Source organism: Saccostrea cucullata, unplaced genomic scaffold (assembly GCF_032062105.1).
Source record: "Saccostrea cucullata isolate Sc308-1 unplaced genomic scaffold, CSIRO_AGI_Scuc_v1 ctg204, whole genome shotgun sequence".
In the NCBI taxonomy this organism is placed as follows: Eukaryota; Metazoa; Mollusca; class Bivalvia; order Ostreida; family Ostreidae; genus Saccostrea; species Saccostrea cuccullata.
In genome coordinates this window covers 136,246-164,141 of record NW_026940736.1, presented here as the reverse complement: position 1 = coordinate 164,141, position 27,896 = coordinate 136,246, and the positions used below count along the sequence as shown (strand labels likewise).

Below are 27,896 nucleotides of genomic sequence, written 5' to 3'. Positions count from 1 at the left end.
ACCTCCCTTGTTGAGATTTTTACCTTGGAAATAAAAATAAACAATAGTAAGCATAGATTTGATTACAACAGAAGTTATCAGTGGTTAAGATTAATTAACTTGATTCTAAATTGTGTTTATTCATGATCAGGATCGACAAACTTCACCAATATAAATCTGAATACTTTAGAAACGATAGGGAGGTAAATCGAACAGCCAAGATCTTAAGCAATGATTAGATTCGCGTACTTTATGTATAGTGTACACAGGGAAAACTAACACAGAAGTTATAACACATTACAACGACCCCAGGAAATATTTTTAATTGACTTATTTTTAATTAGATTTTTATTATATCAAATGAGTTGATTTAAAGAACATACACAAAAAAATGAACAATAAGGTATTTGCATGATTTGGAGCCAGCTGGTCTCCACAAAATCAAGACTACATGTAGTTCAAAACACTCCCTCTAGGCCAAAGATAGGTTTTATTTATTATTTTTTTTCGCTCAAAAAAAAAAAAAAAATAAAAAATAAAATAATAATACAAAATTATGTAAATTTCTTCATATTAATTTTTCAAATTAGGAAAGAAAAATCAATAGGCCTATGAATTTCATTTAAAATCTCCGGCAAAGTCAGTCGAAGAAATGCATGATGTACTTTTAATAAATTAATATGAATTACATATATTTTGATATATCATGAATGTCAATTTGTATTTTGAATTATGCAATGTCAATTGCAGATGTTTGGGAGTCGGGCGGGTCGGACCCCCTTGAGATTTTTAGTAACTGAAATTGCATATATATATATAGCAAATCTCTTAGGCATTTAAAAGTATATAGCAAAATACATGCAACTAAAAATGACAACCCCACCGAAAACAGAAAACATATAGAAAAGTCAGCTGTCTTAATACCCCCCTAAGCACCCATGAAGTTAATTATTACCTTTCTTGTATTTCTCATCCCCCCCCCCCCCAAAAAAAAATATTGCACCCGCGCATGAATGTGATCTAGATGTGAATGTCTAATACATGTGATTTAAAGATAAATACTTATTTGAACCTTCAGAATTGATACCGTTATGCGGCAAATATATATGTTACAACGTTTAAGAGATCACATTACTTTAAACTTACTATATTTGATTGGTCAAGAGCAATGCCTTAATTCCGAAGCAGAAATATCGTTAAAAACTTGAATTGAGCTCATTTACCTTTGCCAATAATAAATTACGTTAAAAAACTTTTTAGAAGCTATCTTACCAAGTTCTTTTTCGAGTAAAGTCCATGTGTTTGTGTGAAAAATGTGTTTCATCGAAGAGATAATAATTAAAAAAACTCAGTTATTATTTTGATATAGTACTTTGACATGAAACATCATTATACGATGGTGCCTTATTGTGATGCTAATCCTACATTGTATGAAAACAAGATGTGTTCGTGAAACACTCGGATGCCCCCGTATGGCAACATAGCGAAGGTTAAGCTTTCTCAAATGCAGATCAAATATGTTGGTACCTTAAGTAAGGTTTTTCCACAAGAAATACAAATGTGAAATATAAAACCCTAGCTTCACCTGTTCAAAGGTTATGACCAAGGTTAACGTTTTTAAAGGTAGAACAAACTCCGGGATCAAGATCACAGGGTCAAGGTTGTTGGTTTCTAAAGAAAGGCCTTGTTTCAAAGATTATATGGGAAGTATGAAAGCGCTGACCCTTACCGTTCAAAAGTTATGCAAGGCTAAAGTTTGTAAAAAGAAGTCAAACTCCAAGGTCAAGGTCATAGGGTTAAAATCTTTGATATCCAATGAGAGATCTTGTCACAAGGATTACATATGTGAAGCATAAAAGCATTAGCCCTTACCGTTCAAAAGTTAAATGCAAAGTTTGTAAAGAGTAGGTCAAACTCCAAGGACAAGGTAAAGGGTCAAAGTTGTTGATATACAATGAAAGGTCTTCTCACAAGAATTACATATGTGAAGTATGAAAGCCCTAGCCCTTACTGTTCAAAAGTTATAGCCAAAGTTAAAGTTTTTCTCGTAAGTACGGAAATGTCCAAGGTCAAGGTCAAAAGGTCAAAATTGTTGGTTTCAAATGAAAGGCCACAAAAAATTGATATTTGAAATATGAAATTCCTAGTATCTACCGTTTAAAAATTAGGGCCAAAGTAAAAGTTTTGATATTTTGTGTAAAAATGGGTCAAACTCCAAGGTCAAGGTCAAAGAATCGAGGTTCTTGATATCAAATTTAAGGTCTTGTCACAAGGATTAAATATGTGAAGTATGAAAGCCCTAGTTCTAACTCTTCAAAAATTATGTTCAAAGTTGTATTTGAAAGGTAGGTCAGACTCCAAGGTAAAGGTCAAAGGGTCAAAGTTCTTGATATCCAATAAAGCGTCTTCTTACAAGGATCAAATATATGAAGTATCAAGGCCCTAGCCCTTACCGTTCAAAAGGTATGGCTAAGGTTAAAGTTTTTTCATAAGTGCGGAAATATCCAAGGCCAAGGTCAAAGTTGTTGGTACTCAATGAAAGGTCTTGCCACAAAGAATACATATATGAAGTATTAAGTCCTGGTATCTACTGTTCAAAAGATGTGGCTAACGTAAAAGTTTAAATTTTTGTGTAAAAGTGGGTCAAACTCCAAGGTCAAGATCAAAAGGTCAAATTTGGTGGTACCCAAAGAAAGGTCTTGTCACAAGGAATATACACGTGAAATATGAAAATCATAGCTCCACTAAATCAAGTTATGGGCAAGGTTCAAGTTTTTGCGGACAAACAGACAGACAGAGAGATAGACAGATGGACGGACACGACAAAAAATATATACCCCCGAAACGTCGTTTACGGGGGCATAAAAAAGATCATTAAGACCTAAAACGATGAGAGAATGTTATGTCCCCGTAACAGAAGATTCGGGGGTAAATAGTTTTTGTCCTGTTCGTCTGTCTGTCTGTCTAGCTGTGAATTTTTGTGGAAAATGGGTTAAACTCCAAGGTCAAGGTCAACAGGTCAATTTGATGGTACCCAAAGAAAGGTCTTGTCACAGGAAATAGACAGCTCTATAATTTGAAATATGAAATCTCAAGCACCACATATTCAAAAGTTATGATGAAGGATAAGTTTCTGAAAGGTAGGTCAAACTCCAGGGTCAAGGTCAAAGGGTTAAAGTTGTTGGTTTCTAAAGAAAGGTCTTGTCACAAGGATTACATATGTGAAATATGATAGCCTTAACCGTTCAAAAGTTATGGCCAAGGTTAAAGTCTTAAAATGTAGCTCAAATTCCAGCATCAAGGACAAAGGGTCAACGTTCTTGGTATCCAATGAAAGGACCTGTCACAAGGACTAAATATGTGAAGTATGGGAGCCTTTGCCCTAACCATTCAAAAGTTATGGTCAAGGATTGTTTTTAAAAAGTAGGTCAAGGATTGTTTTTAAAAAGTAGGCCAAACTCCAAGGTCAAAGTTCTTAGTATCCAATGAAAGGTCTTCTCACAAGTTTAACATATGAGAAGTATTAAAGCTCTATCCCTTACCGTTCAAAACTTATGACCGAAGTTAAGGTTTTTTTAAAAGTACGTAAATCTCCAAGGTCAAGGTCAAAGTTGTTGGTATCAAATGAAAGGTCTTGTCACAAAAAATACACATATAATGTATAAAAGTCCTAGTATCTACCTTCAAAAGTTGTCAAAGTAAAAGGATAGAATTTCTGTGTAAAAGTGTGTCAAACTCGAAGGTCAAAGACCAAAGGTCAAATTTGGTGGTACCCCAAAACAGGCCTAGGTCTAGGAATACACATATGAAACATAAAAGTCATAGCTAAACTAAATCAAAAGTTACGGGCAAGATTAAAGTTTTTGCGGACAAACAGACAGACGGACGGAAGGATACGACAAAAACTATAAAAGAAGTTTCGGGGGTATATAGTTTTTGCTCTGTCGGTCCATCTGTTTGTCTATCTGTTTGTCCACAAAAACTTAAACCTTGCCCATAAAATTTGAATGCATGGGACTATGGATTTAATATTTCAAAGGTGTTGTTCTTGTGACAAGATGTATGTTTGGGTACCACGAAATTTGACCTCTTGACCTTAACTTTTGACCTACTTATACCAAAAAATATCACACTTTAACCTTGGCCATAACTTTTGAACAGTTAGAGATAGGGCTTTCATACTTCACATGTGTATGCATTGTGACAAGTCCTTTCAGTGGGTGTAAATATGTTTGACTTTTTCTCCTTGACCTAAAAGTACATGTGTATGACCCATTTTTTAAAAACTTTAACCTTGGCGTTAACTTTTGAACAGTTATAACTAGGGCTTTCATATTTCACAGGTGTATTCCTTGTGACAAGACCTTTCTTCAAGTACAACCAAATTTTACCTTTTGACCTTGATATTTGACCTACTTTACAAAAAAATTACACTTTAACCAGAAACACTGATGCCCCCGTATGGCAACTTATGGCGAGGATTGAAGTTTCTCAAATGCATGTCAAACTGAAAAGGTCAAGGGCAAAAGGTAAAATTTGGTGGTACCCAAATGAAGGTCTTGTCACAAAAAATACAGCTTTGAATTACGTAAGACCCATTTATAACTGTTCGAAAGTTATGACCAAGGTTAATTTTTTTAAAAGTGGGCCAAACTCTTAGGTCACGATGAAAATGTAAAAAATATTTATACCCTCTGAAAGGCCTTTCAGAGACGACCGTTCCATTCTGAACTCTAGCTGTGGTTTTATCCTAATATATTTACAATTCCAATGTCTTTGTCCGAGATAAAATTACCAATTGTAAATGTAATTGATTTCCTCATGAATGTTTTGGCACGGTTCCAAAAAAAAACAACGTGCAGGGCGGGACAACACCTAGAGAGAAGCAGGCTTGGAGCCCGTGGATTGGCGGAATCAAAGCATGTAAATATAAGGAATAACTGTCAGATTTTTCAAATTCATGAAGATGATCAATGGATTGGCTTGTGTGATAATTTTATGCATAAACGCCTTCGGCGTTTATGCAAATTATCACACAAGCCAATTCCTTAAATATAACCAACACCGGAAGTTGATGCATCCTCCAACAAAATTGTTGGTTTCAATGAAAGTTTTGTTAAAGGAGATACATTTGCGAAATATGAAAACCATAGCGTCAACTGTTTAGAAGTTATGGCCAAGATTGATTGATTGATTGTATATTGTTTAACGTCCCTATCGAGAATTTTTTCTCATATAGAGACGCCACCAATTGTCGCTGGAGAGCTGCAAATTTTGTCCTATACTCAGCACTCATGGTCATTGAGTAGGGAGGGATCTTTTTCGTGCCAGCACCTCCTGCGACACGGGACATCGGTCTTCACGTCCCACAGTGGGATTCGATTAATTTTGATCAAGGTAGTTCAAACTCCAAAGTCAAAGGGTAAAATACTGGTGCCCAAAGGAAGGTTTTGTTACAGGAATATATATATAGTATGAAACCCTTAGTTCCATCCATTCAAACATCCAACCATTCAAAACTGATGACTAAGGTTATAGTTTTTAAAATGGAGGTCAACCTGTAAGGTCAAGACTGATTATGAAACAAAAAAAAAATCATTGAAGATTCGAGACATACATGTATCATTTTCAAATACTTGTATATTAAGTTTCCGATTTTCGAACCTGTGAATATTTTATTTCAAATGTGAAGCTTGATCCAAAACGTAGTACATGTAAAAAAAAAAAATTTACAAAGAAAGAGTTCTGGTTTTGGTGAATTTGATAGAGTCTCGCCTTATACGTATATGTATAAATACCAGGATGATTGGCTGTCTAAAAAAACTGAATCTGGATAAACATCTCTTGAATGTTAACTAATAGTATTTATAACATTGATAAAAAAATATGTTGTTTTTTTCACACATATTGGTTGTTTTATGTCATAGCTAAACAAAAACAATTACCAGTATATTGAAATGACCAGTTTGCTTACCGGTATGAAATATGGAGATATGGAACAATGTTCAACGTCAAAAGTCTATATCAACAAGAAGCAGAGCTGACACAGACCTCTGAAACATGAGAGGTGGCATCAGGTGCCATGGTGGATTGAACATTCCCTGCCGACTGGTCGCCGTTAGCTCGCTGTCATGATCGAGAACAAACGGGAAAACCCAATCCGTTGTAAATAATGGACTAAAAATTACCTGGTAGTATGAAAAACGTCAGCCGTTATTTGACTTAATGATAGATGAGATAAACCATAAAACGCGCAAAAGAGGAATAAACAAGGAGGACAAAGGACGGTGAAAAGAAAGAGTTTAATTTAATTAGATGTATTTTTCATCTATTTCCCATAATGCACATACTTGAGCATGTTTTTAAAAAACTGAAACAAAGTTTTTCGTGAAGAGAAGGTAACTCTTATTGGCTTGGTTATCATGAAATAGTAGCATCTACATTTTACACAAGCTTAACATAACATTGATAATTCTTTATTCTGTTATAGCTTTAATATTGATTTATTTCTTTTTTGTCTCTTGTGAGGACCCAGCATGAAAAAGTTTTATTCAGAGGTGAGACGGGTTGAATATAAGTTGCATGAATAAACGATTTAAAAAAAGAAGAAGTGTTTTTATGATGTGTGTGCTAATCTGGATATTTTATCAAAATGTTTCCCTTGATCCTAGGGGCTTTTCATTAAATTTTTCATGAACAATGCCTGAGAGCTATGCAGATTTTAAATGTGTATGAAGGGGAGTAACTCTAAAATAAATTCGGCCGTATAAAACATTAGCCAAATGAAAGGAAACTTAAAAGAAGGTCCGACATTGTTCGTCGTCTCGATGCTGTTATTACGATACGTAATAAATGGCTATGTTATGCATAAAAACGCAACAAACAGGGTTAATTACATCCCGCATTTATAAGTTGTCAAGCTAAAGACAGAAAACAAATAAATTTTAAAAATTGAGAAAATAAATTGAATGGGTTTGAGATAAAAAATGAATTAATGCACTGAAATAACTGATAAAGCATACATACATGTGTATTTAATATGATTTAAGTGCTTATATGTATTTATTGTGTGCTCCATAGCTAGTTTAAAATTGTTCTACATTTAAAGTAGGACTTAGGTTTAATAAAAGTCAAAGGTATGAAGCTTTAAGAAGCCTTAAAAGTCAGTGAACCCAGATATTTGACGTAACGTTAATTATATTGTTATCACATATGCCTTTGTTGAAATTTTATAAGAATTTTCATGTAAGTTCAACTTATTAATCCGAAGTTATTTTCTGGATAAAAATAGGGAGTTATTTTCTGAGAAATGTATGAATTAAATACCCCCGTATTGTAATCAAACCAGTGGTGCAACTCTGTTTAGGTTCTTTTTAAAAGTTTTAGCTGCAAAACTGAGTATTTTCTGCTTTATATAAATATAATCAATCAAGCATGATAGAAAACGAAATGTTATATTTTTTTCCTTGTCAATCTAAGAAGACAAAATTATGAAAACAGTCGGCACAATGCACTTGTTTGGAAAGACAGAGTGTACCCTCCAAAATAAATATTTGGGAGACCTCGCGGTTTTAAATATATCCGGGACCTTTTGAAAGAAATAATTACAAATACTGGCTTTTAGATACACTTACCTCCGTTAAAAGTTAGATCTATTGTCAGTTTCATTCTTTTTGTTTAAAATTACATACGTTTAGATTCTGTATATCAGTTGTAAACAGAAATTGTGTTCAACCTATGACATCCAGTTTTTAAGAAAAAAAATGCTCCACAAAATCAAAAGTTATCGACAAGATTAAGTTTTTGTGACGGACGGACAGATTGACAGACGAATGAGATTTAATGTCCCCTCGCTTTCGCGAAAGCTGGGGAAGATAACATATTCCTTGTTTAGCCTATCAAACTTTAGTTAAATCATTAATTGACTCATGATGAAAAAAAAAAGAGCAAATTCAAAGAACTGTGGTCCCCCGCTTTCGGTGTCTTCGTGGGTGAGATGTCATTTTTATGACATATTGTGTCAAATATGAACGACCTATCATATGTCATTTAGAAATTATCACCGAAGTTGATTTTTTTCAAAATAAGGTCAATCGTGAAGGTCAAGGGGCCAGAAATCATTGCATGCTCGGAAATATCTTGTCACAGGTAATGCACATGTCAAATATAAAAGCCCTATCTCTTCTCAATCAAAAGTGATAAGGAACAAAATGTGCTTGTGAAACACTAATGACCCCGTATGACATAGCGAAGATTAAACTTTGCTTAAATGCAAATTAAATATATTGGTGTCCAACGTAGGGTCTTCTCACAAGAAATACGATTGTGAGATATGAAAGCCTAGCACCACCTGTTCAAAAGTTATTGCCAAGGATGAGTTTTGAAAGGTAGGTCAAACTCCAAGGTCAAAGGGTCAAAGTTGTTGGTTTCTTAAGAAAGGTCTTGTCAAAAGTATTACATATGTAAAGCACGAAAGCCCTGTAAAGTATGGAATTTTTGTGTAAAAGTGGATTAAACTCCAAGATCAAAATGTCAAATTTGGTGGTACCCAAAGAAAGGTATTGTCACAAGGAATACACAAAATCAAAAGTTATGAAAAAAAATCAATAAATACAGAAGCCCATCTTGGTTTACGCTTTATTCAGCATAATATGTCAATACCATTAGACTGGTTACTTCCAGCAATGATTACCCTGGTAATCAAAGAAAAAACATTTAAACGCACAATAATTACAGAGATACAGGTGATAGATGTTATTTATAATACAGATTCATTGAATTCCATAGAAATAAAAAAATCATTCTTTGTGATTTATTCTTACAATCTTACTCCCTTTAAAGATGAACGGAATTTTCATAGACCACGCCACATCGCTCCCACTGACACTGAGCTATCATAATGCTGAAGCAATTTTAAAAAGTTTTCTCTTTTTTCATGTTCCCTTAACACCCCCCCCCCTTCCCATTTATGCACAAGAGGTCAAGATTCAACAAAGAAAGTTTGAATTTACAAAATAAATAGGGGGTCTAAATATCAATTTGACTATCATAGTCTCGCAGCTGTTCTGGAGAAGATTTTAGAAGAAATCTTTGTAGATATAAATATATTAATTAAGATTTTAACCCCACCTTACGCAGTGTTCATATTCAAAGACAAGATCTACAAAAAGAACCTTAAAAATGTTTGCATATCAGTATGATTTAGATCGAGCGACAAAGCTACTCTAAATATATTTAAATCATTTCATATTCCAATGTGAAAATGCTGAAAATCAATAATTCTCGTCCCGCTACCAAAAGAAGTCATTAATTGAACAAATAAAAACCTGCACTTATCATCATTTCCGTATATTAATATTCCGTTTGAAAACTTGATTTCCTTTTGTAACCAACCTTAATTTGGGGCATGTTTTGAATAAAGAAACTGCAGCACGACAAACTGATTTAAATTCGTTGGATCAACGTTAATGGGCAAATACAGTTTTTATACTGGTTCGTAATTTCCTGCGTTACTAGGATATTTAATGAATAAATTCATTGGTTGACAAAATTCTCGTTCGCGGGGAAGTAAATTGTTAGAAAAACCCACTGAAATGGTTATTACAAACAACGACGCCAGACTTTTTTCAGAGAATCTTTCATGAGCCTTTAAACAATGTAGACTAAAACTACTTTATTTTTTTCTGAATTATTGATTGTCCCTAATGGCATCTTTCAAATTTCTCCAAAAAATGTCTACATTTCCAAAACTATCTTCACCCGGATACTCTAGATACGATTGACTTTCAATAACGTGAAGAAGAGACAAGGGCATTTCTCGAACGATGTGGTTTTCCATTAACACCAATAAAAGAATGTTCTCTCCCCCTCGTGAGTAGATGCTCTCCATTCGCGCCATATTTAACTCAAACATGCACCAATAAGATTTCAAAAAATATGACGTCATTACAAATACTATTCGTCTGCTGTTGTGGATAGCGTTTGTGATGTTTTCAGCAATGTCAATTCCTGGAATGAAATCACGGTCATGGATGCAGAACTTCAGTTCATCGTTCTCCATCAATCTTATCTGATTGAAAACAAAGCCTCTGTCTTGTTCTGCGTAGGAGATAAAGGCATCGTATTCGTAGAAAACCTTTCTCTGCGATTGTTCAACCTTCGGAAAAACATATCGCTTCGTGAGGTAGTAGATGTAGAAAATCGTCCATCGGTAGCGGTAGATGATTCGATAAATTGTTACGCTTAAGAAGAAGAAAATGAATGATGATGTCACAATGATAAGTGGGGTGTAGGATGAACAATTCTTTTGTAGCATCTCCACGATATCGGATACATCGTCAAGTGAAAATTGAGAACCATCCTTGTAAGAACAAGTTGTGTTTTGCAAATACAGAAGTCTAGCTTGATGTCTATTTATCCAGTCAAAGAAGAACAAATTTGCACATGAACACTCCAAGGGGTTTCCTAAAAGGTTGATTGTAAAATTATTGTGCTGTGGTAATAAATCAACAGCAGTTTTGTCTAATTCGGTCAAGAGATTGTTCGACAAGTCAAGATGCTGAAGTTGAAACAAATGGCGTATGTCTACTGTCCATTTCTCAATCCTGTTGTATGAAATATTCAGCAGTTGTATATTTAAATTATTCTTTAAAAGATTTCCTGGCAAGACATGTATTTTATTATCGTGTAAATTCAAGACGCTTAAATTTCTGTTATTTCCAAATATTTCACCGTTTATATCCTTTGCCAAGCTGTTACCGAGGAGATTCTGCGAAACATTTAAAATATTTAATTTTGGTAAAAATCTTAACGCTTGAGATGAAATATTTGAACAAAAATTATCTGATAAATCTATGTATCTGACATTATAACAACCAAATAGCGGACCATGAATTTGAACAAAATGATTGCCTTGAAAATGTGCAAATTCCACATTACAGTTGTTGAAATGCAGTTCCCCAACATGATATTGAAATTTATTATTGTTTGCGTAGAGCCTTTTCAGCTTTTCAGGCAAGTAAAATGTAAAAATTCTTTTTTTACTTAAGCTTAAGTCAATGAATTTATGAGCAACGTCTGGTCCGATATGACATGATTCCGAGAAATCATCGCAAGGTTCGAAATAGTTGGTGTGAGAATGTATTTGAAAACTAACATTCAGAACCTCCAGATTGTGCATAGAGTCCACTTGTAACACATATATGCCATTATCCACCTTGTTGTCTCCGACAGACAGAAGCTTTAGTGTTTTGGGTAATTTTGGCAAGACTCCTATTTCCATGAGTTCCAACCTATTGCTGTCTAGGTATAATTCTTCGAGTGTTGTATTTTGAAGATATATCGTGTGCTTACGCAGCAGGATAGTACCTAGTCCAAAAGTACAGTGTACTTTGTTGAATTTAAGTACTTTGATGGCACTATCCTGAAGGTCGTATGAGACATTGGCAAGTCCTCTAAAACCGAGCATTTTATTGTATGAAACGTCCAAATATTGCAGATATGCTTGAGAACTAAGAACACCGATTTCAGTGGATCTAATGTTGCAGAAGGATAAGTCCAAATGAGTTAAATTAAATTTCCCCAAAACATTGGATATCAAATGAGAAATGACGCATACACCATCGTTACCAGATGCATCCAGTAATTTTAAGTCAATTTTATCGGCTGAGAACATGTCACCAAAGTTTCCCTCTTCGACTCCATCAATTCTTAGATGTAATAACGACTCTAATCCATGAAGGATGTTGCTAGGATATTTGGTGTCTCTGCTATTATTATTGCCTTTGAGAGACAAAAATTCTAAATTTGACATGTTGGAAATCACAGAGAAGAAAGTAAGATTTTCAATTCCATTGTGGTCCAAATTGAGATATTTCAATCGTCTATAAATGGTATGTATCATTGGCGAATCAATTAAATTAATTTCATTGTATGATAAATCAAGATATTCCAGTTCCGTTGGTAAATCAACTGGAATTCTTCTCAACGAATTATTCTTCAAAATTATGTGGGTTATATTTGAAGAACTTTTAAAGCAAGGAGGGAGCTGAAGATTCAGTGATGAACAATCAGCGGTGGTGGTTGTCCCAAACGTGTAAATACAATCGGCATTCGGTATGCATCGTGGTTCCGCATGACTGCAGGATATCATGAGGAAAAGCACTAATACATAGTCACCATATGCCATGATGTCTCCCTACAATATAAAATTACTTTATAATTTATCTGGATACACGTACATGTATTGAAATTACCCTATAAGAACGTTATAAACAGTTAAATGTGATTTTTTAAAATCGTCATTATACGAGGGCCGTTCAAAAATTACGCGGACTTGTTGCACAGAAAAAATATTTGACAATATAATCGGGCAAAATGTCACACATAATATAAAAGAATCTTTACTTATATGGTTTTCAAAATTTCACATAAAAATGTTGTAAATTAGTATCAATTTTGAGTGATTTTTCAGGGCATATCATTAAGTCACGGAGCCGCAAAATCTTCAACGTCACAGGCATTATAAAAAGTATGTGATTGATCTCTCATTTTCTCAACAGTGGCGGATTTAAGGGGGGCGCACCCGGCGCGCGCCTCCCCCTAAAATTGTCAAAGTTAGCGTAAATCAAATATGTCTACTTGGTAGACCTCATTTTCACCCTTCAAAATCTCTAGAATCCAGGAGCTTCCGGGGGCTTCGCCCCCCGGGCCCCCACCAGGGCTTTGGTAGACCTCATTTTAACCCTTCAAAATCTCTAGAATCCAGGAGCTTCCGGGGGCTTCGCCCCCTGGGCCCCCACCAGGGCTTTGCCCTGGACCCACTGGGGGCCTCAAGGCGGCCCCCAGACCCCTTGCCTAATTTTGGCGTCCCCCCTAACTCCAAATCCTGGATCCGCGCCTGCTCAAAATTTTCCCAAGAGCACCTGTGCAGTTGTTTGATTTACCTTATCTACTCAACATCCAAACACCATTTCTTGTCAAGCTAATTAATCGAATAAACAAGTAAAGAATATTCATTTTTGTTATTAAACCAAAAACTTCAGGTATTTATGAGATATATTGTAATATTAGTGACTCTCAATCATGTTCTTTACAGTCCGTATAAAGTTTTCGTCGAAAATCTTCTTCCCGTCCTCACGTATAGCCATTTTATAGAGGTCTAACAGTCTAAAATATGTCATTGCCATATGTTGACGAATGTCACAAATACCCTAGTTTACTACATGTTTTATCATGCATATTTTGGATCTATGTTGGCGATATCTCGAACATTATACATAATTTAACAAAAGTGTGGTGCGCCGTCCATTCAGGAGACGTCATTTTCACAGCCGTTTTCACGGGAATCGCATCAGAGAAAAATCACTATATTTCTTTTAATTTCAAAAATTACACGTCAGAAATCTAAATACATAATAATAGAACAATTTAAAAATATATTTGAGAAAATTGTCGAAAAATGTTGCGAATTATAGAAAATAAATGCGTTAAATTTTGGATTCCGCATGTTTTTGCTTTAAATTTTTTGTCTTGCTCCGTACCTTTCCATCAGCGATATCAACATTCCGATAATTTTTGTAAAAAAGTTTTAAAATACAAATTTTTTTCTCAAAATTTATTGGAATCTTTAAGATACATATTTCTGTGAAATTTCATAACTATATGACGTCTTTGAGAGTAAATAATAGCCCAGTCCGCGTAATTTTTGAACGGCCCTCGTACAGTTATACTTTATCTACATGTAAGAATTCTTCGGTTTGCAACTACTGTAGTTGATTAGTTTCTCAAGATATTTTAATCAAACAAGAGCCATGGGCCATATCGCTCACCTTATAACATCAGCAATGAAAAAGCACAAATCGGTTCAGCAATGAAAATTTACTGGGGTTGGGGGTTGAATTTTATACTACTTAAGGATGACAATAATGCTTTGTGGCAAGTTTGATTGAAATTGGCCAATTGTTTCTGGAGAAGTTGAAAATATGAAAGATTTACAGACACCTGTACAGACAAAATAAAAATTATGATCAGAAAAGCTCAATTGAGCTTTCGGCTCAGGAGAGCTAAAACTGATACAATTTGATAAGAGCACTAAACTGGTTCGTTATTCTGCATTGGTGCCCTTCTTTAAGACATACAGCCCTACACAAGACTTCTCATTTTGCGTTTACGTTAGCTTTCAGTCTGTAGCTCGCTGGTCTGAAAAAAATACTAGACGAAAGAGGGCGAGATTTGGCGTATTCTCTATCACGTTTAGCTTATATTTCTAAACAGTTATCATGTATATTTTTTATTCTGCAGCATATTTTTTTTCATTTGACATCCAAAACGACTTATTTTCAACATATTTGGACACATCCCTGGAATTTAAACTATGACTCCATGGCAGTTATCTTTCCAGGTATAAATTATGATGTCACAAGGTTTTTAGACGTAGGAATGCACCGTAGGAGACCTTGACATTGACCGAATATACATGTAGATCTAGCTTTCGTTTATTAGGTTGCCTTTATTGAGAAAATACAAGCAGTGGTTGCAAAATAAAAATTTTTATTTTCATCAAATTAAAACAACATTACATGAACAACATTGTCTCAAAATTGACCTCTCAACGATGTTATGGTCAAAAATCGGTATAATGGAAGTATGAAAGAGTTTGCACAAAGCTTTTATTTAGCACTTACACATCTGTTTCATGCAAAAACATGCATGTACGGTATTTTCATTTCGAAATGTAAGAAATGTTTCTTACCACTTTTACTTTAGAATTGAGAGTTCTGCACCTCCCGCCTGCCCATCACTTAACTGTTAACATGTACAGAGCTTGAGGACATTTAAATCCCCCGTATGCGATTGATATCCAATCTGATGCTCAAAAATCATAAAGAACTGAATGCAGAATTTTGTCAATGAGCCACCTGCATGAAGAATTTTAAAAGGTAGGGGAAACACCCGAGTCGTTCATTTAAGTTAACCTATATGCGTTTTATACAACATTCCTTCAAACGTTTTTAGCACTTTTAACAGAAATTTTGGTTTTTTAGTATATAATGTTAAAAGAATTCTCCTACATGTATCAACTACAACGAGAGTCCAAATAAAAACAGAAATATAATGAAAGAAATACTGGATTCAGGTACTCTAGCGTATGTTAAGTTGATGCCGTAACAAACTTTTCTTTCTACGATGGGTTACGTAACTGTTAGTTGAATAATTAGGAAATCTAATAAAAGTAAATTAGATAACTCACATTTAATTGATAACCTTGAATTAACTCTATAAATGAAATAAATGGAGAAAACAAATGGTATTCACTGTTCAAAATCAGAAGTTCATAAAACAATACAAAATAGGAGCAGAGCAAAGAAGAACCTCCAAAACATTAGAGGTGGGATCAGGTGCCATTAAGGAGTGAGCATCCCCTGCCGACCGGTCAATTAGTATAAAAAATGTCAGTTAGCATTTGACTCAATGATAAATTGTATTTGCTGACAATGTAATTGTAACCACCAATGAACTTATAAAATGATGACTTTAAGGATGACGTTTACTCAGGTTTCAGAAATCAAAGAGGAAATTTTATAAAGTATAATATATTCAATCAAAAATTGTTCTAAATGGATAAAATAACTAAGCGTTATCTCAATATCAATTTAAAAATTTAATATGTAAGTACCTGAAGAAAATATACAGGAACAAAACTCAATGTATGACTATGCAGAGGGAATTCGGACTAAATTTTTAATTTTTCATTTTTGTCGAAATTTTTATTTCTTGCAAAATTAATCACAAAGTAAAGGTTACATGTATTTTAAGACGTCATTTTGCAAATTTTATACGTGTTTAAGCTCATAAATTATTTCAAATAAATGAATGCTGTGAAATAAAGAAATTCAAAAACATGTACAAAAACCACTGCAGTCAACATATCTCAAAAATTTGATCATTGACCCCATATAATATCAATACCATGAGAATGAGGGTAACAAAGGTAACCTGAGGCTATAAATAATTTAGAGTTCTTATCATTCAGATTTTGATTTTTTGCAATATTTGATTAAAAATAGGGAAAAAATATGAATATGACATAGGAAATTCGGACTGTGATAATTATCACGTTTATGGCCCAAACTCTAATCATTTCTTTATATGGAGCAACTCTGTTCCATTGTTATAATATTTCATTATTTAAAGAGTTTTGTTGCTTGTAATATTTTGTGAGTAAAGAAAAAAATGGTCATAGTGTGAAAAATTGAGGTTTTTCCCGCGAAATTCTCAGGGGCCTCTAGCATGAAAAGGAGATCATTGACCTAGTTATTATGTTCCCCAAACGGAGTTTGGGAACATATTGTTTTTACTCGGTTTCTTATTATTATTATGTTCCCCAAACGAAGTTGGGGAACATATTGTTTTTACTCTGTTTCTTATTATTATTATTATTATTTTTCTTCTCGGGAAAATTTTGTCCGCGAATGATCTTGTAAAGTACACATCCGATTAAGGGGAAACCTTTTTAGGGTAAGTAGGCATGTTATGTAGATTTGCGGAACGAAGGTCATTTTGCGCGCACGTGCTTGCAAGAGCGCGCACGTGCAACACGTGAAATGACCAATATGCTTGAAATTGCCGTAACTTTTACATTTTTCGATGTAATGCTTTGATATTTAGAATATATAGACATATTATAAATGTAGATAAGATGACATTGTCAACATGCCATTTTGTATGCACGTGCTTGCAAGAGCGCGCACGAGCAACACGTGAAATGACCGATTTTATTGATATAGGCGTAAATTTTTACCTTTTTAATGAAATGCTTTGAGACTCATAATATAAGGATATAGTAGTAGCATAGACAATATGACATGGTCAAAATAGCAAGATCTCACGCGCATGCACGTGCGCTTCGCTCTGATTGGCTGAAACTAAAGTCTCAATATCTTTCTTGTTTTTTGATGAAATCCTTTGAAATTTTGTACATAGCCATGCATTAGGATATCCTACAATATGATATATAACAATTTTCATGAAAACACGTGCATGCACGTGCGCTGCAATCTGATTGGCTGAAACTTTAAATAGCTATAACTCCCTTAGTTTTCAACCAAACAGGATGAGATTTGGAACATAGATAGATATAATGGACTTCTACAAGAAGGTATGGTCACCATGCACATCCATACACGTGCGTGAACGTACGCTGCAATCTGATTGGCTGAAATTTTAATCAGCTATAACTCCCTTGGTTTTCAACCAAACGGAGTGGGATTTAGAACATAGATAGATGTAATGAACTTCTACAAGAAGGTATGCCACCATGCTCATGTATGCACGTGCGTGCACGTGAAATGAGTAAAATCAAAAATACACTTGAATGAGCGTATGTTTTAATACTTTTAGATTAAATACTTTAATATTTAGTATATCAAAGTATATAGATTGTGTAGACAAGATGATATTTTCATTACGCACATGCATTCACATGCGCACGCGTGCAATGCTAAAATTTGAATGAACTTGGTACCCTTCTGGGTAAACGTTGTTAAAGTCTCAAATGCATAAAGTTTGTCTTATTTAATGAAGCTTACAGGGAATATGGCACCAAAAGGGAGATGGGGAGCGTTTGGGGAACATCTGTAACGGTCCCCGTTACAATTAGCACTAGTTATTATTATTATTCTTTTTTTTCTTCTTTGTTCTCCGGTACTTTTTTGTCCGCGAGTGTTCTCAGAAACTGTTCACCCAACTAAGCTAAAACCTTTTTAGGGTTAATAGGTGTGTAGTGTAGGTGTGCGGAACGAAGGTCATTTTGCGCGCATACGCATGCACGTGCGTGCGCGTGAAATGAGTGAAATGACCGATATACTTAATATCGCTATAACTTTTACATTTTTTAATGAAATGATTTGAAACTCATTCTATAAAGATATATTAATAGTGTAGATAATATGACACTGTCAAATTAGCACGAACTCACGCGCATGCACGTGCGCTTCGCTCTGATTGGCTGAAACAAAAATCTCAATATCTTTTCTGTTTTTTGACGAAATAATATGAAATTTAAAATATAGGCATACTTTAGGATGTTCTACAATGTTATGTATAACAATTGTCATGAAAACACGCGCATGCACGTGCGCTGCAATCTGATTGGCTTAAACTTGAAATGGCTATAACTCCCTTATTTTTCAACCAAACAGGATGGGATTTAGAACATAGACAGATATAATAGACTCCTACAAGAAGGTATGGTCATCATGTACGTACGTGCATGTGCGCTTCGTTCTGATTGGCTGAAACAAAAATCTCAATATCTTTTTTGTTTTTTGACGAAATGCTATGAAATCTAAAATATATACATACTTTAGGATGTACTACAATATGATATATAACAATTGTCGTGAAAACACGCGCATGCACGTGTGCTGCAATCTTATTGGCTAAAACTGTAAATGGCTATAACTCCCTTGTTTTTCAACCAAACAGGATGGGATTTAGAACATAGACAGACATAATAGACTCCTACAAGAAGGTATAGTCCTCATGCACGTGCATGCACGTGCGTGCATGTGAAATGAGTAATATTAAAATACACTTAAATGAGTGTATTTCCTAATACTTCTGGATTAATTGATTTGTTATTAAGTATATTAAAATATATATATAGTGTAGACAAGATGATGTGGTCATTACGCACATGCATTCAGATGAGCACGCGTGCAATGCTAAAATTTAAATACATTTTGTATTCTTCTGGGAAAACGTTGTTTAAATCTAAATTGCATAAAGTGTGTCTTACTTAATAGCGCTTACAGGGAATACGGCACCCAAATGGAATTGGGGAGCGTTTGGGGAACATCTGTAACGGTCCCCGTTACAATTAGCCCTAGTTTGAAATTGAAATTTAACACAATAGAACTTACGAAATGATGACTTTAAACGAGACTGCTGATATTCTTGTTTCATCAACTTGCCAATAATTTACCTCGTTTTAGAAATTGTACACACGTGAAGCAATCTCTTGCGTATCGTATCAACAGAGCTATAAACGGGATGAAGATATACCGGTATTGCTGCATAAAAAGGGAAGTTGACGATTGAAAAGTTAAAGTTATCAAGTTTATCATAGAGCTTGGTTGTTACGATTACTATTAACGTCTTTTTCAAGTAAAATATCCAACTATGAAACAGATGTGTAAGTGCTAATTAAAACATTCCAGTAACAACCAAATTAGACTTCATTCATTCATTCATCCCCAGGATCCCATCTTTTAAAGGAAAAGAGATTCGTGTTAACTACATTTTATTAAAACAATATCTGGGTTTATCATATCTTGATAAGACTATGTCACCATGAAACATGCTAAAAAGATTGCTTGTAAATTCTTATCTGAATAATTCCGATTTCATGCACATTTTCGTTGATTCATTGAATAAATGCATTTTTAATTCAGTTTAAAACTGAATGACTAGAAAGGAATACGTCATATCAGCAATGGGATATTACTTTTGCATTCGATACACCTGATTGCAGTTCTTTTTGGTCACTGCTATCGAGGGGTAAAATCCTTTAGAGGTGACAAAAGGGAAAATAAAAAGAAAAACAAGATGTGTTTGTGAAACAGTGATGCCCCCGTATGGCAACATAGCAAAGGTTAAGCTTTCTCAAATGCAGATCAAATATATTGGTACCTAAAGTAAGTCCTTTTCACAGGAAATACAAATGTCAAATATAAAACCCTAGCACCACCTGTTCAGGGGTTATAACCAAGGTTAACATTTTTAAAGGTAGGATAAACTTCGGGGTCAAGGTCAAAGGGTCAAGATTATTGATTTCTAAAGAAATGCCTTGTTTCAAAGATTACATATGGGAAGTATGAAAGCGTTAGCCCTTGCCGTTCAAAAGTTATGGTAAAGGTTTAAGTTTGTAAAATGTAGGTCAAACTCCAAGGTCAAGGACAAGGGGTCAATGTTCTTGATATCCAATAAAAGGTCTTGTCACAAGGATTAAATATGTGAAATATGAAAGCTCTAGCCCCAACTCTTCAAACGTTATGGCCAAGGTTAAAGTTTGTAAAAAGTAGGTCAACCTCCAAGGTCAAGGTGAAAGGGTCAAAGTTGTTGATATCCAATGAAAGATCTTCTCACAAAGATTACATATTTGAAGTATGAAAGTCCTAGCCCTTACTGTTCAAAAGTTATGATCAAGGTTAAAGTTTTTTCATAAGTATGGAAATCTCCAAGGTCAAAAGATCAAAATTGTAGGTGTCAAATGAAAGGTCTTGCCAAAAGGAATTGGTATTTGAAATGAAATTCCTAGTATCTACCGTTTGTCAATTAGGGCTTAAGTAAAAATGGATCAAACTCCAAGGTCAAAGGTCAAAGGGTCAAGGTTCTTGATATCTAATGAAAGGTCTTGTCAAAAGAATTAAATGTGTGAAGTATGAAAGCCCTAGTCATAACCCTTCAAAAATTATGGCCAAGGTTGTATTTTTAAAGGTCAAACTTCAAGGTCAAGGTCAAAGTTCTTTGTTTCCAATGAAGTGTATTTCTCACAAAAATTACATATCTTAAGTATGAAAGCCCAAGCACTTACTGTTCAAAAGTTATAGTCAAGGTTTAAGTTTTTTCATAAGTACAGAAATCTCAAAGGTCAAGGTCAAAAGGTCAAGGTTGTTGGTATCCACTGAAAGGTCATTTAAAAAAGAATATATATGTGAAGTATAAATGTCCTGGTATTTACTGCACAAAAGATATGGCCAAAGTAAAAGTTCAAAAATTTTTGTGTGTAAAAGTGGGTTAAACTCCAAGGTCAAGGTCAAATTTGGTTGTACCCAAAGAAAAGTCTTGTCAAACGGAATACACATGTGAAATATGAATGTCACAGCTCCACTAAATAAAAAGTTGTGGGCAAGGTTAAATTTTTGCGGACAAACAGAGATACAGACAGACAGACAGCTAGACAGACGGACGGACACGACAAAAACTATATACCCCCGAAACTTCGTTTACGGAGGCATAAAAAGATGAAGAGATACTTCTAAAAGCATAAGTACTTCATGTATAAGAGGCTTTAATTAGAGAGCTTTTCGTGTAAACCTTTGAAGATATTTTTCAGATCTCAGTTACATGTGCCTGTTAAATTAAGATTTATTACATTTTCCGTTAAAGGTGGTAGTTTGAAACGCTGGACTCGTCTTTCAATCAATATAATGTCAAGATATCCCTTTTAAAATGAAGAAGGTTCGTACATGTAAGTATTGTTAATTTTACGAGTAAGGGATAAGGCGATTTTTTTAGTTATTATGTTACATTAAAAGTTTAGTCTTTATCAAGTCAAACTAATCTATAACAGTCTCAGTAGAAAGCTGAGTGGCATACAAAGAGCTATTTCCCCAGACATTCACGGTACAAAAGTGTGTATGAAAAGTGTTTAAAAACCAATAATAAGTTCCACATCATCATAAATCATAACTCATTCTAGCTATAAAGTCTAGAATTCGTGCAAACGGACTTTACCTTCTTTTCATATTCTGAAGCTTAAAAGAATAGTAGATATGAGAAAAAAATCTCTAAAAATCACTTAATCATCAGACTTAAAAGATGTTCAAAGTGGTTATCAAATTCAGCATATCAACAAGATATGCTTGTGAAACACTGATGCCCCCGTATGGCAGCATAGAGAAGAATTAAATTTTCTTGGTTTTTAAAGAAAGGCCTTGTCACCAAGATTACATGTCAAGTATGAAAGCCCTAGCCCTTACAATTCAAAAGATATGGCCAAGGTTAAAATGTTTTAAAAAGTAGGTCAATCTCCAAGGTCAAAGTAAAAAGGTCAACTGTTGGTATCTAATGAAAGGTCTTGTCACACAGAATACATATGTGAAGTTGGAAAGTCCTAGCTCTCCCCGTTCAAAAGTGATTGCCAAGGTTTATTTTTTTTTAAAGTAGGTCAAACTCTTGGGTCAAGGTCAAAGGGTCAGGGTTGTTGGTATCCAATAAAAGGAGTTGTCACAAGGATAACATAAGTGAAATATCAAAGCCCTAGCCCTTACCGTTCAAATGTTATGGTCAATGTTAAAGTTTTTCAAAAGTAGGTCAAACTCCAAGGTCAAAGTTGTTGGTATCCCATGAAAAATCTTGTCATAAGTAATACATATGTCAAGTAGGAAAGCCCTAGCACTTAACGTTCAAAAGTTATGGCCAAGGTTAAAGTTTGGAATTTTGGTGTAAAAGTGTGTCATACTCCAAGGTCAAGAGGTCAAATTTGGTGGTTCCCAAAGAAAGGTCTTGTCACAAGGAATACACCAGTGAAATATGATAGCCATAGTCCCATTCAGTCAAAAGTCATTGTCAAGGTTAAAGTTTTTGCGGACAAACAGACAAACAGACGGGCAGGGCAAAAGCTATATACTTCGTTTCGGGGGTATAAAAATTGTTCCGATTCTGTACTCATTTATAAAATACTGATTCCCTTTTCTCCATGATTGGGTTTATTCTGTCTGTATGAAATTATGCCTTCAATTTGTTCGGATTCAAATTTGCCAATACACTGTACCAATAATGATGACCTAGCTGTTTCTATCTCAGCTAAACCAAATCTTTGAACAGCTTATATGGGAATTTTATATGGATCTCTCCAAAAAAAGAATGTTTGGTAATTGGTGTAAGCAAACGTATCAGGTCTACACACATGCATATATTTGCAGATGACTTAGGGTACATCATCTTTCTTGTTTAAGGTCTTCGCACATGTATATAATATATGGTTGCAGATGAGTTAGGGTATAAACCAGCGATAACTGTTTAGTTACCCCCCCCCCCCACGTTTAAGGTCTACGCACATGTACTGTATATATGATTGCAGATGAGATAAGGTCCAAAGCAGCGATAACGTTTCCCCCTTGTTTAAGGTCTACGCACATGTGTATATTGTTGCAGATGATTTATAAGGTCCAAACCAGTGATAACAAAATCCCCCTTGTTTAAGTTCTACGCACAAGTATTTATTTTTGCAGATGATTTAGGGTCCAAACCTGCGATAACAAAATCCCCCATGATTTTGATTCTCGGCTCTCTCGACGAGGCTGTTCAAAAGAAAGTTAGGGAAGCTGTTTTTCTTAAAATAATAATGGCAACAGCAGAGAAATGGTTACAAGAAAGCACGGAAGGCAAATTAAAATGCAAGATCATTGAATTGTAAACAGAAATGGAACAAAGCCATTGAACCCCGCAGAGTGTTTTGGTGAGATTAAAAATAATCTTCTCAGCAGAGTAAAACAAGATGTGTTTGTGAAACTCTATGCCCCGGCGGCAAGAAAGTTCGAAAAAGCTTTAATTTTTAGCATAAAGGTCACAGTCAAGGTCACAAGGTCATTGACCCTGATGTCATTTGAAGGAGTAAGCATACCAAATATGAAGTCTCTATCTCGAATGGTTAAATGCTAAAGTTGACAACAGACAGAAAAACAAACAGATAAACAGGACGAAAACAATATGAGCCCCCGATCTTTCGATCCGAGCGCATAAGATGAGAGTATTCAGTCCCAGATTCAACGATTTTTACCCGAGATCAAATAGCGTACCAGTTTGTCCTAGGAGGGAAATGTGCAAATGAAATGAAAGTTACGAAACAAGTCACAGTGACTGAAATTGAAGAAAAGCGGCAGATCGATGTTCTGTTTTGTGTTACATAATCTACCACACTTAAACCACCGCAGTTGCTATTCATTACAGGTTTTTCGAAATGTTTACCTAATTGCAAAGGCGTGGATTTCCAGATGAATGGGATGTAACCTTCACATACTCTCAGTGTAGAAGAGAAATTCAATGAACCAGTGATTTGACAGTCATCTCTTCTTAAATAATGAAATTGGAGAAAACATGTACCTGAGGTGTCGCACCAATCAGAAAGCAATTGCAATTTTCAAGGTCTTTTTCTGCATGGGAATCAGCTTAACAGGGAGACTTTTTAACTAGAGGAATACGTACTGACTGCTTGCATCGACAAGCTACAACCATTGGACATGGAAACTTTTACAGTGGTCTGTCACAATGGTTTTCAAATCACAAGATTAATAATGATGACCATGACATAAATCTATCTACAACCTTCAACCCCTCAAGTAATTCACCATATAACAGAAAAACAAGATAAAGAACATAAAGAAGATGTGGTCGAGAAACACTGTTGTCCCCGTATGTGGCAATGAAGATGACCCCGTATGGTAGCTCATGACCAAATAGTATGTTTTGAATGGAAGTCAGACTCCAAGTCAAGAAAATAAAAATACGAATCTTATGTGCAAGGTCCAATTTTCAGCAATTAAACAAACGGGGCCATCATTAAAAATATCTTTGTTTCCCCTAACCCGACACTTTAATCTTAAGTTGGGTAGGTAGGAAGGTAAATATTTTTTTTCTGACAGCAGACTAAAAATACATGTTTAAAATTTATTGGAAAATACATTTATAAATAAAAGTACAAAAGAAAGCAATTTGTGAAAAGTATGATAAAAATACCGTTTATAAGCAAAATTTAAGGAAAATTAATTCAAAATTATTATTCATTTGAACTTCTGAATTATCTCAGGCCAGTGTAAATTTATTGAAATCCAACATTGAAACAGACAAGGTTCTTGGATACGCAAAGACTGGACATCGTGTATATTTTCCAAATCTGCTATCACAGGCACGTAGCATCGTTTTTGAAAGTGGGGGGGCCAACCTGATAAAATTTTTTTTTACTCACCTGAAAAAGTTGACAAGCAAAAAAAAAAAAACAAAAAAAAAAACAAAAAAAAAACAAAATATAAAAAGTTGCCCAAAGTCGAAAATCCTATTTCGTGGGGGGGAGGGGGGGGGGGGTAGTGGCCAACTTTTTCAAAACCAACTTACTATCACTTCAAATTTTTTCCTTACAATCCTTGCTATCATTTTGGTTATAAAGTGGGGGGGCCAAATCAATGCTATCAGGTTATGTTGGGGAAAAAAGTGGGGGGGCTATTTATCAGAGTCTATTTAGAGTCTAATAAAAGAAATATACACTGGACGTCCCAGAAAGCTGGAACAAGATTTCAAAACTATGTAGAAATAGTACATAAACAGTATTTATTGAACAAAAGATATCTTATATGATAGAAATGTTTTACACAAAGTCAGAGTCTCAGAGTTTAACCCCTGAATAAAAGGCTTATGAAGAAAGGACGTCTGAATTCTATTCATCAAGATAAATATATGCAGATATACTTACAACAACTACTAAGGTCCTTTATAGAAAACATAGGAACATAGACGAACTACATGTATTAATTAGATCAAATCAAATTAAATAAAATGCAGTGAAAATTATGTGTTCACAAGGTGGTTCCCTCGTCTGCTCATGAGGAAGGCCTTACTAGTATTATACGTACAGTGCTTACTACGTAGTAGTATGTGTCCAAACTCAGAAATTAGTTTTAAACACCACTTAAACACTCTAGCTCTAAATTAGTCATGGTATATGTTATTTACGATATGTTTCAAGAGTGGAAAGTTCTAATAAGCAAAAAGCATAAGCTTGAAACGTAGCCGTTGTTTTATATCACTAACTAACCCTCTGTGACCATGTTGTTGTGGACCGCGCCATTTGTTTCCAACAAACACTTTAAAATCACAGAAAAACACAATTGACCATTCATGTAAAAAGGTATTTTATCTGTCAAATGAATTTGATTTATTAAAAAAAATTAGTAAAAATAAGCAATAAAAAAATATAGAAATAATCTTATGGAGAAAAACTTTTCAGTCGGCATGATTTGATAGGGTCGGTCGCGTTAGGGGAAACAAAGTTTTTTTTTTTTTTGGCCCGGAGGAAACATTTTTGGTGTTCTTAGATTTTGTATTACGGGGAATAAACAAAAAGTGCAAATACAAGCTGTAAGCCAAAAATTGGACTACTTCGACGTTTATGTTGTTTTTAACAACATAAACTACTTGTACTCTTTTACCGTGTGTAAACATAAAAAGTGTAGTACAAACAAAAATCGTGATCTATTATTACAATTATTAGATATTTAATGCAATCTTGGGGAAAAATTTAAAGATTAAGAAGGAAATTGTAGAAAATGTTAGTAGGGATATATCAAGGGTAACTGTTACTTAAGAACTCATTTACATTTGTCTCCAATAAACACAGTGTAAAATTATTGTTACAGTGTTAGCTGAACTTTTTACCTGTAGATGATAAAGGCTATAATTATGCGAAAAAAACTGTCTTCTTCTGAATAACGTAGGCGAAAAATGAAGTTTTGGAGGAAAAAGGATTTGAGAAAGTTTACTAAAATACTTCGATATGTAATAAAAACTATAACAAAAAATATTTGCAGCGACTGAATATTTGTTCGCCTTTATATCTCAAGAAAACCATTGTCCATAATCAGCCAGCAAGCACCACTTAGCATAGGGCCTGCATAGATTTCTTGAGCAGCGCATGGCTCTAACATCAACAAACAACGACGAACATACCAAAAATATAAAATTACGCTTAACCTACGTAATCCAATCTTAGATGATTATCTGTTCAGATATGCAAACAATACGTCGTTTTTGTTTGTCAGTAAATGAATTAACATTGCAGCTATTGCAGAATAAATTGCAGAACTCGCATGCTTTTTTTTCTGTAACATTAATTCCCATGCTAACAACCAAAGAGTGCATTTCATTGTTTAAATATACTACTTTGATCAGAGACAATGTTAAGATTATACCTTGTTATAATAAACAATAAAGCTTAACATGTATTTAACAAATGAAACGTAAACCCTGAAACTTTCTTTAAATAAATTCTTTGAACAGAGGTTTAAATCTGGATGCATTTTACACATCAAATATTGAAACACATGTACCTTCAAGATGCACTAAAGCCTACAACTGCATGTTGCTTTATCCATTAAGGTGATAGAATCCAGCTTTGTAACTGTTTTACCATACCAGATTTCTGATCCACAATTCAGATGACTCATTTAGAAATAGGCTTCTTTTGTTTTTCAAGGTTATGCATACCGGTTCCGCGGGAAATTCCTATATATAGTTCTTTTCAAAAGTAGTTCCTTCACAAATCTTTATATAGTAAAACATTTTTATCAGAATAATGAACAACACTGTAGGTCATTTAAATGAAGCTATTTAACTTCCTTTTTCTGCAGTGTTATCATACGAACAGCATATATTATATTTAAATATTATGTCATCTTTCTCTAAGATTCCTTTGAAAGAAATAAAAAAGTTCACATACGCATGAAATATAACTAATGCGAAGTACTGATGCACTCAGATGGCACTGCTTTCAAAATTCTTGTGAAAGAAATAAAAAAGTTCACATTCAAATCATGCACGAAAAAGTTTTTCACCATAAATTATACATTTTTACTAAAATATTAAAATAAATCAAATTCATTTGAAGTACTTTTTACATGCACTGATTTTAAAGATGGCACTACTTTCAGTTAAAATGAGGAAATAAAACATATCGTAAATAACATATACCTACCATGACTAATTTAGAGCTAGAGTGTTTAAGTGGTGTTTAAAACTAGTTTTTGAGTTTGGATACTTACGTAGTAAGCACTGTACGTATAATACTAGTAAGGCTTGCCTCATGAGTAGACGGGGAACCACCTTGTGAACACATAATTTTCACTGCATTTTATTTAATCTGAGTTGATCTAATTAATACTTCGTCTTATGTTCCCATGTTTTCTATAAAGGACCTTAGTAGTTGTAAATATATCTGCATATAATATTTATCTTGATGAATAGAACAAAGACGTCCTTTCTTCGTAAGCCTTTTATTCAGGGGTTAAACTCCGAGACTCTGACTTTGTGTAAAACATTTCTATCATATTAGATACCTTTGGTTCAATAAATATTGTTTATGT

At 34.4% G+C, this 27,896-nt stretch overlaps 1 protein-coding gene across 3 annotated transcripts; it reads right to left on the bottom strand.

Annotated features, from left to right (window-relative positions):
* Window positions 1-8,602: 8,602 nt before the first annotated feature.
* Window positions 8,603-27,182, bottom strand: LOC134256143 (toll-like receptor 4). 3 transcript variants are annotated; one of them, XM_062738760.1, is made up of 2 exons: window positions 26,950-27,182; window positions 8,603-12,175 (listed from the first exon to the last, which is right to left on the bottom strand). In XM_062738760.1, exon 2 carries the CDS (start codon window positions 12,164-12,166, stop codon window positions 9,668-9,670), a length of 2,499 nt encoding a protein of 832 aa, XP_062594744.1. In that variant the 5' UTR covers window positions 12,167-12,175; window positions 26,950-27,182; the 3' UTR covers window positions 8,603-9,667. The 3 variants fall into 3 exon arrangements, with proteins under 3 accessions (XP_062594744.1, XP_062594743.1, XP_062594742.1); XM_062738759.1 differs by having other exon boundaries at window positions 26,865-27,181; XM_062738758.1 differs by lacking the exon at window positions 26,950-27,182 and adding an exon at window positions 14,077-14,166.
* Window positions 27,183-27,896: the final 714 nt, after the last annotated feature.